Here is a 19,088-nt window from a genome sequence, read left to right on the forward strand (position 1 = left end):
GTAATAACTTGAACATGCTCAAATTTAATTACCATTTAAATAGCATATGGTCCACACAGTATTTCATCAAGACCTTTGAACTTGAACAGTTTTATTGTATAATTACTTATTTACAACAGCACTTATTTACAGTATGGGTAACACTTCATTTCACAGGTCCACAGATTTCATGGTAATTCGGTGATAGTTAGCAAGTAACCTATTCGAATTTTCTCCAAATTACCCCAATATGCATCTCCAAATTGATCGAAAATTACTTTATTATAAACATTATTTAATAATTATATTCTGCTATTTCCCAATAGCTGGTAATTTATTTAATACATTTCCAGGAAAAGAATAGAAAGTTAATTGATATGCTTTATTTCCATGTCTGCTGGTAAATAGATAATAATTAGTAAATAAATTATTTGAAATTTCTTTTTTGAAATAGTATTTGTGTCGACAATAAGTCACACAATGGTGAGATTTGTGTCTGATCAGAAGTGTCTTCTATTAGTTTTGGTTTTCCACCTCCGATGAAGAGCAGCGCACAGCCACTTTTCAAGCCTAAGGGCCCTATTTTAACCATTATAGGCCATTTCAGCATATAATTATTAAATCATGTTTATAATAAAGTAATTTTTCGATACATTTTGAAGTAAATATTGGGGTAATTCCAAAGAAATTTCAAATAGGTTACTTGCTATTTATCATCTAATTACCATGAAATTTGCGGACCTGTAAAATGAAGTGTTATCTCTGCCGTCAGTATGAGCACTGGGGAGAAAAACTACTTTTTAACATTGTGTACATGGTTTTCTGTCATCTGCTTTGTGTGTTCGATGAGGAGCTGAGTTCTTCATCTGCGTAGCCGCTGCTGTCTGACTGCATGCTGTCGCCCCGGACCACCTCACCTACGCAAGGACACACAAACACAGTCAGGTAACAACTCCATGCACTGTGTGCCAGTGCACACATGCAGCCGAGTCTGACCTGAATAGACACACAAAGGCACATACAGTATGTCCCTGGTGACAAAGATACCCGCACAATGACGTGTACACTACACACATCCTTTTCTATACGAATGTCTCTCACTTATTCAGTTCATCACGCCATGTCTGACCTCATTACGACACCTACAGTGAGTAAAATGTTCAAGTTTTGTACACACACAAATCTGTTTTCTAAAAACGTATTTGTGTAAACTGTTACAGCGCTGACTGAAAACACACTTTTCTTCACACATTTAGAGCCGTTTGAACTGTGTGGATGCTGTTTTTGCAGTGAGGTCAGCAACCGTGTACTTAGACTTTTCTGTATACTTGTCAGTATGAGCCAAGTATACTTAGACCCTTCTGTATACCTGTCAGTATAAGCCAAGTATACTTATGTATACTTTTGTTAAGTATATCTCTGATAAGTACATAAAAAGTATACTGAAAGTATACAAGTATACTTTTTGTATTTAAAAGAAGTATACTAATAGCACACTTGAATAAATTATTTTTCGGTAAGGGCCTGTAAAACATGTCTGCCAAAGTGTACTAAAACAACAGCTATAACTGCTACCTACTGTTTGACCTGTGGTCATATGAAATATACCTTTGTATTGAAGTTTTTTGGACAACGGGGAGGTTGTTGTTCTTGTAGATTCAGACTGTCCAAAGTCTTCCTCTCCTGCACTATGCACCTATAGAAACAAAGTATATATGATATACTGTATGTCATACATGTTAAATTGCCATGTTGAGTCAACCAGAAAATGTTTGTCCTATTTTCTGCTAACTCAACTTATTATCATTGCTTATGTGATTAATTATTTCCAAATGGAGCTATAGAAGTAAAATACTACTTTATCTGGAGAAATGTTGTAATTTGTCTTTTTATTATTGCAATTTATACTTAAAAAAAATACTATTGTCACTACCGTACCTCCTCCAGCTCAAAGGAGTTAACCTGTTGCAGGTTATTGGAGTCGTGCGCCAGGCCCCGATGTGTCTTTGGCTTCAGGTACCAGCTTTTCCCCTCGTTAAATGACTCCTCGCATGTCTGGACAGGTGGGACGGTGGAAGTGTGACCTGAATCTGGTGTGTTTGGAGAGCAGGAAGAGACGTTGTCACCCTCCCAGCCAGTCACAGTGATGCAGCACTTGGTGTAGCTGCCACTAGGGGCCGGGACAGGAAGTGATCTGGATGCATCCGGCTGTCTGGCATCAGGTTCAGAGATAGCGGGTTTATGTGATCCAGTACATGATGTATCTGTGCTTAGTGTCTCAGAGGAGAGAGGCGGTAAAGTGTTTGTTTTTGGACTATGTGTGTGTTGAGAGCAGAAAGGCGCCTGGTGTACACTCTCGACTATCTGCGGGCAGATTAGATCGTATGTAACCTTGGCGACCGGTTTCGGATCAGCAGTCTTTGTGTCACTTTGAGTAGAAAATAAGTGGTAATCTGTTTCTATCACAGTTTCTCCTGATAATGATGACGCTACAGATGTTCTTACACTGGGAGTCCTGCTGTCAAGGTCTGCTGGTTTGATGTTGTTTTCATCAGCATCATTATTATCTGTTTGTTTGCTGCCCTGCGTCTCCTTGTGACAGATCTTATTTCCATTTTGGAGAATGTCCGCCACGGTCTGCTGTGTTTGCTCCTCTTTCCCACTGTCACAAGATTTATCACTATCCACGGCCAGCCTAGCATCCACCTCTGAATTACTCCTATCATATTCCCCCAAATCCAGTTTCTTGGTTGCCCCATTCTTGACTTTCTCCAGGACTATATCCACAACTTCAGGGAGGGTGGAACTTTTTCTGGGTGATAGCTGTGGAGAGGTGGAGTCTGACCCGCGAGGATAGCCTGTGTAGAGACACATCTTGGAGACGGTGTCCTTCAGCCTCTCCACCGGAGAGCGTGGCTCACTTCGGACGCTGCTCCTGAAACGCTCCATCCTCTCCACGGGTGACGAGGAGAAGTTGAACTCTGGTGTAGCCAGTTTCTGTAGAGGAGTGCGGGACACGTGAGAGTAGAGGGAGTAGAAAGCGTTGGCCATCGCTGTGAGCACTTGGACTTGTCTGAAACGACCTGTGGGAAAAATGAAATGTAAATTCAAACAGGTAACGTGGATCTCACATGTTATATCCAAGATTTATTTCACCTTCTCACACATCAAACGATATTGTAGGCTACAATTCACATGACAAAGGTAACCTACAGCAGAGTGATTCAATAACTCCATAGTCTTACTGGCAAGAGAGAGGCTGGGGTCCTCTTCTCGTATCCGCCGTAGCTGTGAGTCGAGGAAGAGGCGGAAGTTGATGCCCTGAGACAGAGAGGGGAAGGTGAAGAAGCGAGGCGGGATGCGAACAGTGACCTGCGGCTCATCGCAGCCGAAACCCAGCTCGTACAGCGTCTCCTCCGCATCCTCCGAACACAACTGCAGGACCTCTGATATACTAGTGTGCATGTGAGAAAAAAGGAAAGATAAAGTTTTTTTTTCCTGTTAAGAGTTTTTTTCAAAGGCATATTACTGATTTGGGGTTTTATAAATACAATTTAAGCATGTGTAATGCTCATTGAGAGATACAAAGTGCTTTACAAAATAATGAAACATAGGACCAATAAATACAAATGATAAATAGAATAAATAAAGAACAAACAAAAGGATAGAATAGAATAAATATATAAACATTTATTATTCAGGTATAAACAGGCCAGACAATCATAAATGTTAAGGAGGAAAACTGATTTGGAAACCTGCAACTTGTCAAGACGGTCACTCAAGAGCCTAGTTATCAGTTTTTACAGAAAGAATAATAAACCTTTTAAAAGTGCTGAAGCCTCACCTTGATGTAGTTTTACAGGTGGAGGAGGAGAGGCAGCTGGAGGCCATGCTTTGGCCCAAGTTCAGTGACGGCAGACGTAGTACCTGACGAGGGGTACTATGAACGAGAAATGAAAAGTTATAATGCATATATTAAGTAGGTAGGTCCTATGAAGATAATTTGTACTACTTTTTGATCTGTTCATTTTGAGCTGAGGAAGAGGTTGTCCACTGACCTGGTGAGTCTGCTGGGACGTTGTTTGGAGGAAGGATGCTGTGCGACACTTCATGAGAAGAAGAAAAAACAGTCCATTCTTATTCTTATTGATTTAGTAAATTCAGAAAGTTACATCTTCAAATAGTCTTTCAGAACTCAAAAAGTGTGCATCCTACAATCAAGTGATAAATGAGTGCTTTCTCATTTACACATTCAATAGAAACAGCCTCAGTATGCAGGACCTAAAGATATCAGCAAAGAGACTCGTCTGTTAGTGTGGTGTGGCGGGGGAGTTAAATTGAACATGCATTTTGGGCTGGAAGTGTAGCTCATATGCCTCTAAATCTGACTGAAACGCGAGAAACACCAAAGACAGTTCATCTCTCTCCTATATGAATAGGAAATTAAGTTAAAAATACAGTCAGTATAATGACTAAAGCAACATGAATTCATATTAACTAATATTCACTAATTCAATAGCATGACATTCCTCGTTTCTTGTTGTTTCATTGTTTCTGTAACTATGGGAGTACAGTTGCTACTCACCCAGCTGCAAATGTAAACTCTCCACCGTTTAACAAAGAGGCTGAAACGAAAAAAGAAATAATTTCAGAGTATAAAAGGAACATGTTGCTATGCATCTGAATGTGGGTTTCACAGTTTATTTGTTGGGTGAGTTACCCTATATCCCTATAATGAGAAAGTTTGTGACCCGGCCGTTATGTTGAGATCAGTTGAGGAATTACCAAGCACCTCCCCCCAGCCGGAGCAAACTTTCTCATTTTACAGCTAAACAGTACACTACAAGATGTTTCTGAAAACATCTGAGGCGAGAAACAGGTATTACAGTAACAGAATATTGATTCATATTTGATCAGCGCTGCCTAGTTTGACCGTTTGATTGGAGTTTGCGAGTGATTGACAGCTGCCTCCGTTAAATGAACAGCCAATAGGAACGCTCTCTCTCTGAAATGACCTGTGATTGGCCAAAGTCTCCCGTTAAAACAGAACCATGAGGAGGTGCAGAAGTCTAGTTATCTCTCAGAACACTTGAATTACAATATGCTGAAAGGTTATTATGGAATTTTTGCCAAAAACATTCTGCCTACTGAAGGTTTAAAGGCCCTATGTGACAAAATGAAAGACATTATTCAATTCTTTTACCCTACTGCTATGCCCAAAGATATTAGTCTTACTACTTAAATTGTGAAATAATTTGATGTTTTGACCATAAAATAACAATTATATTTATATTCTAATTTAAATACTGTACGTGTATATGTGTAAGTGTGGTTACATTTCATATAAAAAATCTTTTATGAATCCTTAACTTTCTTCCCTCCACTTCCCCTTCTCAAAAAGTATCCTCCTTGGCAGATACTGCGTAATACTGGACATTTCTCTGACTTATTACAATTGATACTCACAGATGAGTCAGTCTCTGACACCACTATTACAAACAGAAGAAACATGAGCTCGAGCAGATAAAAAAAATATTCATGATGCACACCTCATTTTCCTATAAAGACACTGCCTGCTTTGTTACTGTCCTTTGTGTGTGTGTGTGTGTGTGTGTGTGTGTGTGTGTGTGTGTGTGTGTGTGTGTGTGTGTGTGTGTGTGTGTGTTTGTGCGTGTGTGTGTGTGTGTGTGTGTGTGTGTGTGTGTACTTACCATCAGCACCAAGCCTCAGCTCATCGTCACAGTTGCCAGCTTTCAGCACAGACTCTGAAGAAAAGACATTGGACATAGACATTATATCCTACTTTTCTGAAGTTACCAACTGAAGAACGGACAAATCCCTGTTTTGAAATATTGCTTGTGTCATTGGTGGGAAAATAAGTATATTTACTTGAATACTTTACTTATGTATAGATTTGAAGTGCTTGTATTTCCATTCCATGCTACTTTATACTTCTACTGAACTACAATTCAAAGGGAAATATTGTACGTGTACTTTGCTGTAATGGAGTATTTGTATATTGCAGTAATGCTACTTTTACTTAAACCTGCAGTTGTCAGAATATTTTTGGCATCATTAGGCAAAAATTCCATAATAACCTTTCAGCATATTGTAATTCAAGTGTTCTGAGAGAGATTATTTATTTATTTATTTATAAATTAATTAATGTATTCTTAAATGATGTGTTTATTAACTGTTTTATGGTGTTTTTGTAAATCCCTTTTTAATTGAACTATTTATTGATAGATTAATATTTCATTTGTAAATTCTTTTGAAAGTTCTTCTTTTTATTGCCCATTAAAATGTAAAATAATTAAATACTTTGTAATTTTGTCCATGTATTCATAGGTTAATAAAGTAATTTGTAAAAACATTTATTAAAGCCTATCTTTATTGAACAATTAGTTATTAATTAATTAAATGCTGTATTACTAATTACGTGACTCTTGTGGTCCTCCTTACCGGAGGTCACAGAGGCACATTATTTGTTTCAGATTACCTGACTCATGCACTACTGTCAGGATATAGTGACCACTTTATAAAAATACGTTTTTTAAATCATATTTTCTTCAATTCTACACACTGCCACTTTAAGTAAAGGACCTGGATACTTCCTCCACCACTGCTGGTGTGTATGGACGGGGTTTAAGTACTTTTTTGCAACTCTACATTTGAGTTTATTTGCATTTATTCTACAGTAAATATCATTAGTGTATCACAGATTTGGTAAATGGTCCATTGTTATTCATGTTTCAGTTCATACTCACCAAAACTCAGCTGACCGGTCTTCTCTGTGGAGGCCTCTGGCCTGTAACATATATCCCAATATTTAACACATAAACACACACAAACACACGCACACACACACACACACACACACCATGTCATTTGCATGCTTCTTCTATGAAATAATTCATTGCGATCTTTGCATAGATGGCCTCATCTGGAGAACGATAGCAGCCTAGCTACAGTGCACGCTTGTGAGATTGTCTCCCTACAACAGGCTGCTGATGTTTCGTCAGCTTCCTCTTGTAGAAAGGTTCACATACTGAGCACCATTAAGCATCCAAACAGATCTGGTTCTTTTCCTGTTGAGTTCTCAGAAACCATCACACCACTCCTTTTTACTGTGTTCTTTAGTGTTAGCAGCCTTTTAGATACTGACACACTATATGTAGCACATCACTGGCTACCAGCTTCCTTCTCACTGACTGAAATAAGAGACATTAAATAAAGTTTGTGTGCGCTGACCTCCTTCCTCCAATCAGTTTCAAAACAGGAAGAAGGAACTTTTAATTCCTTCTAGTTATGTAATAATCTCATCTAAACCACAGAGACATTTTCACAAAGTCAAAGTGCTTTAGCTGTGTGCTTTCTTAGTGAAACAGTCTCGAGACTGGAGGACTTGTTGACATGTTTGCCTCTGTATCCTGACAGTAACTTTTTCACCGTAGTCACCATTGCCATAAAATGTTGTCGGCATCATGTCATGGCTTAGAAAGACATCTGATGTGTCATTCAACACTGGTAGATCTCAATTCAGAGCACTCTAACATTATGGTTTTAAAGAGCTAAAATAAGCGAATGTTTTTTTCCGAACTGAACTATAAAAATACATCATCTAAAGCTATTGTGGTGAAAACAATACTGTGGCTACCTTACCACGCCGTCTTCCTGGAACACCTGACCTCAAAGAGTTTCCACTTTCGTTAGTGTTTGTCAAACCAGTTTCCAGTGACTGACACCTTGTCCTTCAGAGCCTGTGCTCAAAAACATATCATCTTACAAAAAAAAACTCAACAAAAGTAGTAAAGCGAGCTGACTCACCCACAACCCAGGAGCCAGTTCTCAATCTTTCCTGAGAAACATCCTGTGGAAATCACACATGCATAACACTTAGCGTTATGAGTAATCCTCATTAAACAAACAATTCTTCATGTTTTTTTAATCCTACTTCACAGTTGTCTTTATATTTTTTACTAAACATGCTTAAACTTAGACTTAGACTGCTTTTATTGTCATTTCCGCATATATATGAGTCTTGCATACAGGGGAACGAAATTGCGTTTCACACAGTGTCACATAGAACAATAAAAACAATTTTAAAAAATGATAAATAACGCACAGATATTGAGGACGTAACAACAGGTACTGAGTAATAAGTATTGGACAATATGCATCATGTAAATACTAACTTTGGACTTATTCTGTTATGAAAAAGTGGAACATCTAATGGCATTGATGTAATATTGTGTCTTTTGCTATTTCTAAAAGAAGAAGTCATCCCAGTTTTTATACTGTATGTATCACTTTTCAGTTGGGCCATTTCTTTTATTGTAGTGACTGAAATTGCAGGGACAATAAACTTGGCACAAAATCTCTCACTACTTCCCCCTAAAATCTAGACTTGATCATGCATCCTCAAGCTCAATTCATCTGTTGTTATACAAACTGTAGATACTGGACAGACCCATCACACTCACTAAGTTTGGACCTACCGTCAGAAAAGACATCGTCGTCTACTATGGAGGCAGAGGGGAGGTTGCCCAGTGGCCCCTCAGGGTCCAGCTCCTCCAGAGTGGGCCACTGTCGGCTGCTGTTGATCCAGGCTCGCCGCCTCACTGTGGACGACGGGCTCTCCATCGCCTCAGTTCACAGACAGCCAGGGAACAAGCTGCAGAGGCACAACAACAGGACAATATAACTAGTTTTTTCCTTTTGGTTTAAAAGGCTGAGACTGAAAACATTTTATATCCATGATATTCACTGTTTTGTGCCAGTATTCTTTATCAGTAAAGTTGAACTTATCAACAAGATGCTTCCTAATAAAACGTCTTATTTGGCAAGTTGGACAAGCCTTTGAAACAGTAGACTATGGTCTGACACTACACTGTTAAGAATTTCCCAGTAAAATAACAGTAAAGAACTGGCAGCAGGGTTGCCTTTATGTTACTGTAAAATGAACATTATTATACTGTCGCTGAAATTTACAGTTTTATACTATTAATGAAAAATACTGTTTGAACTGTTTTTTTTGTATTAATTTCACAGTATTTTACAGTTAATTTACTGTTTAAAGATACATTATAAAGCTGTTTTTCACCTTTCTTTTACATTATCTTACTGATTTGTTTTAATGCACTATTTAGGTTGTGTTTTTTACATACATTTTAATAAACATAATTTTTTTGCCTGGATGAATACACTTAGGTTACAGACATAGGAATAGTCACACTAAATACAATTAAAGGCACTTGTTAGGAAAAAGGCTATAATAGACTTGTTGACACTTTTCCCAAAATGTCTGTCTCTAGCTGGCTACAAGCACAGAATGCAAACCAGAACAACATGTGAGTGAAGAACAGAGCTAATTCACTGATTTTACAATCATGTACAATGTACAAGCCTCACATGTGCAGATCAGGTCCCAGAATTAAAAAAAATACTGCATGAAACTGTTACTGATGATTAAATGATTAAATTATTCTTTTTCCATCGAAACACATTACTAAGCAATTAACCAAGTTTGTATTATTTCTTCAGGACAAAAACATAAAAGATTTGTATAGTGTATAGGTGCATGAAAACCCGAATGCTGATGTAAATAAATATCACTCTATGTAATAAAGAGTGACACCGCTGGTAGAATATCTGCGCTCCATTCGCCAGAGTTTGCTAGCTTGCTGGAATACCTGATACTTGAAGTCCAAACAAAGACAAAGAAGAATTCAACACTATGTAAAGGGATGCATTTTCTAAGTGCAGGACACTGGTAAGACACACCACGTGATACAGAATTCAATTCAGTTCAATTCAATTTATTTTGATGTAGCGTCAAATCATAACAGAAGTTATCTCGAGACGCTTTATATATAGAGCAGGTCTTAGACCGTACACCATAGTTTAGAGACCCAACAAGATCCACCAAGCGCGCTGTGCTTAATAGTTCAAAATCACTGCTGGAAAAAAAATGCAACATCGTTAGTACAAGAGGAAATTACTTTTATTTTTAAGATAATATAAGAGACTTGTAGACACTTGGTTAATATAAGAAACTAATATTTTTTTATTTCATTTCAGTTATAGTATTACGAATGATACTAGTTTTTCATTTTTAAATAAGGGAGGTATGTAGTATAGTGAGACACGCCCACTTAGCAGGACAGGATGTAGATGGAAGCCGTGCAATTGCCGCTAAGAGGTATCACCTCTGAGAACAAGAGTAAAAGTTCATTTTACAAGATCCCTGAGTTGAGAGTCTCTTTCCATCACACTCCAGCAATACTGGCAGGATCACGTATTGATTCATGTATTTCCTTGTATGATCAATAAATTGTGCCTTAACAGATGCGCCCTCGGTTTATCGTGCTGCCCAAATAACTGTCATTTTCCTTCAGTATTTCAGTGTATTTAGGGGTTGCTAATGAAAGAGCATGCAAAGAAAAAATCTACACATTTACATAAAATGTACTGAGCACAATACCGATCATGTGTATGCCTTAAGCTTGGATTTATCTTAATACATAGTAATAACAGAAGAAGGTTTGCGGTGGGCTGTGTATTGACATTTAACTGGCTGATTATTAGTCTGTTTTATTGTTCTGAATTAAAAAAGAATTGTAAATAGCTCTATATTTTCGGTTGTCCAGGTCGGCCACACTATAGGCTACATTTTGCTTTATTGAGATGGAAAGGAGCATTAATAGCTTTGACAGGTTTGGGTACTTCAATAAAAGAACACAGCCTTCTATTTTACTAAGATAAAGAAGCACTTATTTTAGAGATCGGTCAAATTATATTCTATTGTAGACGAGCCACTCAAGAACAGCACTAAAATTGCATGCATTTTGTGTACACAAACACACAACCACCGCTGCTGGGAGCACTTTACTTTATAAATACTTTCTTTCATCTGTCGGTGTTACTGCACTTTTTAACATTTCAACAGCGTGTGTGTGGAGCCGCTGATGACAATAATAAATAGCCTAATAGAATAATAGATGAGAGATGAAGCTATTTTCTGAACCGCTACAGATTCTTGCTCTGTGTTTTGAACTTCCTCTTAATGAATGACTGTGAAAGTCTTTTTTTATAAGCCAAAACTGCCATCTTGTTAGAAAAAATGCAATTTTGATGAATCCCAGCAGGCATCATAAATGACTTATACTGATTATGACTCTAATGACAATACACCTTTTTTTTGGAAATATTGATGTATCACAGTTTGTGATGATTGTATCGGCCTAATCATCCGGTTTATTCTTTATCAGTAAAGTTGAACTTATCATCAAGATGCTTCCTAATAAAACGTCTTATTTGGCAAGTTGGACAAACCATTGAAACAGTAGACTATGGTGTGACATTAGAACTACCTTATTTCACATGGATTAGCAGACACCATTATGGGAGAGGAATTACCTCATTACTGCTTTTAAATGGTAAATGGACTTGCATTAATATAGCACTTCCACTCAAAATGATTTACATTACATGTCAGCATTCACCCATTCACACACACATTCACACACTGATGGCAGAGGCTGCCATGCAAGGTGCCAACTTTGCCCATCAGGATCTAATCTAAATACTCATTCATACACCGATGGCTATGCCTTCGGGAGCAATTTGGGGTCAAGTGTCTTGCTCAAGGACACATCGACATGTGACCGGAGCAGCCGGAGATCGAACCACCGACCTTCCGATTGGTGGACGACCTGCTCTGCCCTCTGAGCCACAGTCACCCCAAATGATTAAATGGTTAAATGATTATTTTTCCATCGAAACACATTACTAAGCAATTAATCAAGTTTGTATTATTTCTTCAGGACAAAAACATAAAAGATCTGTATAGTGTATAGGTGCATGAAAACCCGAATGCTGATGTAAATCAATATCACTCTATGTAATAAAGAGTGACACCGCTGGTAGAATATCTGCGCTCCATTCGCCAGAGTTCGCTAGCTTGCTGGAATACCTGATACTTGAAGTCCAAACAGAGACAAAGAAGAATTCAACACTATGTAAAGGGATGCATTTTCTAAGTGCAGGACACTGGTAAGACACACCACGTGATACAGAATTCAATTCAGTTCAATTCAGTTTATTTTGATATAGCGTCAAATCATAACAGAAGTTATCTTGAGACGCTTTATATATAGAGCAGGTCTTAGACCATACACAATAGTTTAGAGACCCAGCAAGACCCAGAAAGATCCACCAAGCGCGCTGTGGCCAGGAAAAACTCCCTGTTTAGTGGGAAGAAACCCGGAGCAGAACCGGGCTCTGGGTGGGCGGCCGTCTGCCGAGACCGGCTGGGGGGGAGAGAGAGAGAGAGAGAGAAAGAGAAAGAGAGAAGCAATCACAATAATAGCACAGCAGCTGTAATAACTAATACAAGTAGGATTAATAACAAAAATCAATAGTAGTGGATGTAAAAGAGTGATAATACAACTATCGGAATTGATATCATTGGGTCGTCCTCAGACGGGTTTCCAAGCGGAGCTTCCAGCTATCTCAGTCCACCATACATCTGGCTAGCTCGCCAGCACTGTCCAGCATCTCTCCTCAGTATGACCATGTATGTTGGTGTGGGAATGTTGGTTCCCGCAGCACCAGCAAGCTTGCTGGGAGTTCTTGGTGTCTTTGGCAGTGACCGAGAAGTCTCATTCTCCAGGCTGCCACTTTGTCACTAAGCCTTGGTAGTCCCTCGTTAGCCTTGGCAGTCCCTCGAACAGACGGAATTAATTAATGATGGAGAGTAAAAGTTAATTTAACAAGACCCCTGAGTTGAGAGTCTCTTTCCATCACACTCCAGCAATACTGGCAGGCTCACACTACACTTGGCATACATAAAACAACACTAATAGAGTTATTGAGTGGGTGCCGGCTACGGCCATAACAAGCTGAAAATGAGACATGCACTTAATGCACACATTCAACAACATTGTTTGTTGAGTTTAGTATTTATACCAGGGGTCGGCATCTACATTTATCCAAGGGTCAGAATTTTTCCAAGCAGATACTTATACATTTATTTAGGCCTAATTAGCCTATCATTGTTTAATATTTTCACTTTCTTACACATTTTATTTTATTTTTAGTAGCCTATAGCAGTTTGAACAGGCTCATAAAAACATGGGAAATCCATAATGATGAGCTATATTTTTGTCAGCATCTGATAGCAGAGGAAAACAACCACATTTTTTTTTTTTAAGTTTTATTTATTTATTTATTTAATATTTTTTGTTGTTTTATGTTATGATTGGAAATGTGGGAAGAAACCGGAGCACCCGGAGTCCAACCCTGAACATTGCTGCGAGGGCACAGTATTCAACACTGAATACTGTGCCCTTGCTTTTATGTTATGATTGGAAATGTGGGAAGAAACCGGATCACCCGGAGTCCAACCCTGACCATTGCTGCGAGGGCACAGTATTCAACACTGAATACTGTGCCCTTGCTTTTATGTTATGATTGGAAATGTGGGAAGAAACCGGAGCACCCGGAGTCCAACCCTGACCATCGCTGCGAGGGCACAGTATTCAACACTGAATACTGTGCCCTTGCTTTTATGTTATGATCAGAAATGTGGGAAGAAACCGGATCACCCGGATTAACCCCATAAAATATCACATTTAGTCATCATAACATACGGCCAGGCAGCACTTGAAGGGCCAACTAAAACATTTTTCCAAACATTTTTCCACCCCTGAAAAAAACTTGGCAACTGTGAACCTCTTTGGAGGTTGATTAGTGAGATGGAATTTCAGACTCATCACGAGAGTATCCTCAAACAATGTACCGCCTGATGCTGCTGCAGCCTCCAGTAGCTTCTCTGGAGAACCAAACTCCTTTTCAAGGTCTTTGCTCACGGCCTTGATGAGCTTTGCCAGTTTTTTTGTGGTTTTTCTGACAGCACCTTCAGGGATGTTGATTTCATCTTGCGCCTCCTCCAACAGACGTTTGATGACGTCTTTGAAATTTCCCTGCCCCTTGACACTTCCGTTTTCCTGAGGGACTTTCTTTAAGATCCTCAAGAGCAGAGCAGTGATGAGGATGTTTTTCATTGCTGCTGTTGAACGTGACTGAGAAGGTGTTGCAGTCCGACTGTCAGTGACTTCAGGGGACTCTTGCTTGATAATGTCCTCTTTGTCTGGGGTCGGGGTCAGCTGTGTCGAGGTTAGCTTTCGGGTGTCTCGGAGTGGGGACGACTGTGTCATGGTTAGCTTTTGGACATCTGGGAGTGGGGTCAGCTGTGTTGTGGTTAAATTTTGGATGTCTTGGGGTGGGGTCGGCGGTGGTATGAATAACTTTTGGAGGTCAGTTAGTGCACCAGATACTTTGTCGCTGTCAATTGTTTTTGATGGCTCCTTCTGCAACCAGTATACTACCTGCTGCAAGAACTTTCTCACTGCGTCCTCTATCATGACATATCGAACTTCAGGAGAGAGGTGGGGCTCAGTGGCATCCGCCTCCCTCCTGTACTCAGAGATGACAGAGTTAGAGAGAATTGTTCCCGTTTGAACTATGGGAATCTGATATGTCGGGCCAGCCGTCAGATGGTCGTAAAATTTATCAATCAGTTCCTTTGAGAACTTCCTCATCTCATTAGTGGACATGAAGACATCCGGTGTTTTGCGGCCGTTTGTTGCAGGGTTCTCTTGCAGGTGTAATTGATCAAACAAGCTGTCGACATCAGTTTTGATGGAATCAAAATCAAATCCAGAAGACGACTGCTTTGTCACACTGATTAATTTCGGCTTACTGGTCAAACGTCTAGGTTCAAATCTGGGTGTGGGAGACTCTGGAACACTTCCTGGAAGAAGGACTTCAAAATCAGAGTCCTCTAGGCTACCCTGAGAGGACAATGAGTCCGATGTCAGACTCACAAGGAAGTCAGCCGTCGATGCGCACTTCAGCTGTGCTTTCAATTTTTCAAATTGTCTTTGGGCGAAGTTCATAAAGCCCTTTTTACGAACTTTTTGGTTGTCGCTGGCTTTGTCTTTTGAAGGTGCGGACTGTGAGGTGAAAAAGTTTCTCAGGATGTTACATATTGACTTCGTGGCAAAATGAGGTCTCTTGCCACTTTGCATTATAGACCTGACAATTTCAGATGCTGCAAAATCTGCATTTTCTCTGGATTCTGGTGTGTCATTGGACCATTTGACCAGGATGTCTCTCACAGAGATTACGCTCTGAGATGATTCACATTTAGTTGGTTCTGTGAGGATCAGTTCGGTAGTTTCCGATATTATTTGTGAGACAAACTTAGTGCTCTTTGGCAGCCCACACAGTTCGTAGCACACATCCAGACATTTGGCAGCATGAGACACCATGTCTTGAAGAGACGTGTTGGAAATGCAGCCACCGACAAAAACGGCAGGCTCTGATGGCCAAACAGATCTGTTGATGGCCACAGATACAACGGAGTGTACCTTCTTTGCAACTTCCCTCTCGACCACTTCTGCCAGCCTTATAGCACTATCACATTTGTCTAGTGGGACATGAAAAGCCTCAGCAAAGCTACCAATAAGGGAGTCTTTTAGGCGAGTGAACTTGTCCACAGCTGTAGTTATGTCAGCCTTCGATGCCTTCTTGTCCTCAAACATCGGCGCAACGCTTTTGAGGATGTTTGTCGCGAGTCTCTGTACGATTTCAGTGCACATGTCAGCCACATTAGCTTGTGTGTCTGAGTCCCAGGTCTGTGCACCTATCATGCTCCACTGTACTGGAGAGATTCTCTGAAAATACTTCGCTGCTACGAGCAGAAGAGTCTCATTACAAGCGACACGGTGAGTGTTGTCCATCTTGGGTTTGGGTTGGTTTGTTTGTGGAGAATTCATCTTTCCAAAGGCTTTCCAAAGGTTCGTCTTACTTGCTTCTCTGGTTCTCTGTGGATCCTGAGTGTGGTCTATAGGTTAACTTATCAAGAGTGGGTCCTATAGGTTAACTTATCAAGTGAAAACTAACTACGTATTAAAGCCATAAAAGGAAAAACAAATATGACGCAACAAAGGAAAGAATCCAATAAAAATAGAACGAATCAAACAATGTTGCAAAGACATTCTTTGTGTGTGCGCTGCGTTCCATCAAACTGGCGCATGCGCAGACACACATTTGGTCAACTCAATTTGAATCCAAATGTTTTCTCATATACTGATTATATATATTCCACGTTAAATAAAGTGTTCATGTATTTTCTTGTATGATCAATAAATTGTGCTTCTGGGCCTTGCTGGGGATTCAAAGTTGAACTGGCTGTCACGTCAATATCAATTTCGTGAATGAAATGTGCTTTTAAATGCGCCTTAAGCACCGTTGTAGATGAGTGGAAGCCGGTAAAGTCGGACCACCTGTGTGCACCGGCATTATAATAAACTCACAAAGGAGTTCACCCGTTCAGAATTTCGGAATATAGACTATATGTCCAGTTTGATGGTTTATTTCGCCTGACGAAACATGTTCTAAAGGATAACAGATGCGCCCTCGGTTTATCTTGCTGCCCAAATAACTGTCATTTTCCTTCAGTATTTCAGTGTATTTAGGGGTTGCTAATGAAAGAGCATGCAAAGAAAAAATCTACACATTTACATAAAATGTACTGAGCACAATACCGATCATGTGTATGCCTTAAGCTTGGATTTATCTTAATACATAGTAATTTATTAAAATATTCAAATTTAAATTGTTCTGAATTTAAAAAGAATTGTAAATAGCTCTATATTTTCGGTTGTCCAGGTCTGCCACACTATAGGCTACATTTTGCTTTATTGAGATGGAAAGGAGCATTAATAGCTTTGACAGGTTTGGGTACTTCAATAAAAGAACATGGCCTTCAATTTTACTAAGATAAAGAAGCACTTATTTTAGAGATCGGTCAAATTATATTCTATTATAGACGAGCCACTCGAGAAAATGCTGTGTATACAAACACACAACCACCGCTGCTGGGAGCACTTATATTTATATTTATAAATACTTTCTTTCATCTGTCGGTGTTACTGCAATTTTTAAGATTTCAACAGCGTGTGTGTGGAGCCGCTGATGACAATAATGAATAAATAGCCTAATAGAATAATAGATGAGAGATGAGGCTATTTTCTGAACCGCTATAGATTCTTTCTCTGTGTTTTAAACTTCCTCTTAATGAATGGCTGTGAAAGTTTGTTTTTTTATAAGCCCAAAACTGCTATCTGGTTAGAAAAAAAAATGCAATTTCGATGAATAGAAAACATCATAAATCACTTATACTGATTATGACTCTAACGAGGATACACCTGTTGTTGTTTTTAAATATAGATGTATTACAGTTTGTGATGATTGTATCGGCCTAATGTCATCCAGGAATAAGAGTTTCTCCATAACCAACCAGCGATGAAAAGGTGTCCAGTTATTAGCTGAATTAAGTCGTTTTCCAAACTCCTTTACTAGACTATTTCAATCTAAACAGCAGAACAAAGTTGAGAGAAGAAAGAGCAGCTTTACCTTCATGGATGTAGCTTTCAGTTCTGTCAGTTCTGCGCTCTTTTCTCTCGTTTCCTGTTGACGCACGCTGAGATATATCCGAAACTCATCTGCAATATTTTGGTTACTGCATCCAGTTTTTCAATTAATACTTTCCGATGGTGAGTTTCTTGTCGTCTGATTCGTGTCAGCTGGCGTGCATGTGTGGTTGAATTTGCACGGATCATTACAGGAGATGGAGTTTGAGCTGACAGGCTATCATAGGAAGTGATTTGCATCTCGTAATTTTTTATCAGCGTGGGACGCAGCTGTGCGCGCACATCCTGCAGAAGCACAAGTGCACCAACTCTCCAACTGCTTCTTTAGAATGTCAGAGGTAACGGTTGACTTTCCTACAACATAAGTGATTATAGGCAAGATAGGCACACTATATGAACAACATATAGGCTATTGCAGACCAACTCACACATGATTATTTTTTTGTAAAATGATGAATTCATATCCATTCAGGTCTAATTTGGGGTGGCCTGCATGTGTGAAAAGAACATCAGATCATCAGATCATGAAATGCCACATCAGCTGCCATTACTCCATCACACTAACTTTAACAGGAACTTTTCAGCACCATTTTCTAAGTTATTTAAAAAATAATAACTAATATCTTTATGATAGGTTAAATACATATGTGTTAATGCTTTATAGATTCGTTATAAGCTATTAAAACACCATCACATCCTGTTTGACCTGTTTGGACTCTCCTACAACAGAAGTGATTATCTAAGCTAATCATTATAATTCACAAGATAGGCACACTATATGAACAACATATAGGCTATTGCAGATCAACTCACACATGATTATTTTTTTGTAAAATGATGAATCCATATCCATTCAGGTCTAATTTGGGGTGGCCTGCATGTGTGAAAAGAACATCAGATCATCAGATCATGAAATGCCACATCAGCTGCCATTACTCCATCACACTAACTTTAACAGGAACTTTTCAGCACCATTTTCTAAGTTATTTAAAAAATAATAACTAATATCTTTATGATGGGTTAAATAAATATGTATGAATGCTTTATAGATTCGTTATAAGCTATTAAAACACCATCACATCCTGTTTGACCTCTTCAGGACCACATATGGACTACAATCTGTCCATTTAGCACCTGCACTTCTGGATACTGCAAGATCTTTCTATCAATGACTTCCTAAATGTTACTGATGGCTTATTAGAAAGTGACAAACTCGTCATCATCTATTAGTTTATCAAATGATTTATAAACATTCATAACTGCCTACTTGAAGGCATATACTAAAATAAACTATGGCCACGATGGCTTGTCAGAAAGTGAGAAACTCATGAAACCTTTACTAATGACTTGACTTTAATAATGACTCAAAAGGCAGACCAAAAGCTGTTTTTATTTTATTTTTTGTTAGACGTCAACATGTGAGAGCTTTGTGTGTTTCATTTGTTAAGTTGATATCATGTGTTTGACATTACAGTCTATTGGCTTGCTTTCTTGGTATGCAAACAGAAGCCATTTACATTTTTTATTGAAAGCTATTGTGCAAATAGAAAAAACATTTTGTTCTTTAAAAGAGGTAAAACAAGAATGTATGCAGACTACTGACTTGCC

At 38.9% G+C, this 19,088-nt stretch overlaps 1 protein-coding gene across 2 annotated transcripts; it reads right to left on the reverse strand.

Annotated features, from left to right (window-relative positions):
• Positions 1–61: 61 nt before the first annotated feature.
• tespa1 (thymocyte expressed, positive selection associated 1) lies at positions 62–17,714 on the reverse strand. Of its 2 annotated transcripts, XM_074642813.1 has the most exons (12): positions 17,464–17,714; positions 8,478–8,653; positions 7,807–7,849; positions 6,747–6,787; positions 5,691–5,744; positions 4,565–4,604; positions 4,038–4,085; positions 3,824–3,919; positions 3,225–3,433; positions 1,918–3,062; positions 1,588–1,675; positions 62–896 (listed from the first exon to the last, which is right to left on the reverse strand). In XM_074642813.1, the coding sequence occupies exons 2-12, from the start codon at positions 8,620–8,622 to the stop codon at positions 805–807; spliced, it is 2,001 nt and encodes a 666-aa protein (XP_074498914.1). In that variant the 5' UTR covers positions 8,623–8,653; positions 17,464–17,714; the 3' UTR covers positions 62–804. The 2 variants fall into 2 exon arrangements, with proteins under 2 accessions (XP_074498914.1, XP_074498922.1); XM_074642821.1 differs by lacking the exon at positions 4,038–4,085 and having other exon boundaries at positions 3,824–3,969; positions 4,552–4,604.
• Positions 17,715–19,088: the final 1,374 nt, after the last annotated feature.

This window comes from Sebastes fasciatus, chromosome 1 (genome assembly GCF_043250625.1).
Source record: "Sebastes fasciatus isolate fSebFas1 chromosome 1, fSebFas1.pri, whole genome shotgun sequence".
Taxonomy (NCBI): Eukaryota; Metazoa; Chordata; class Actinopteri; order Perciformes; family Sebastidae; genus Sebastes; species Sebastes fasciatus.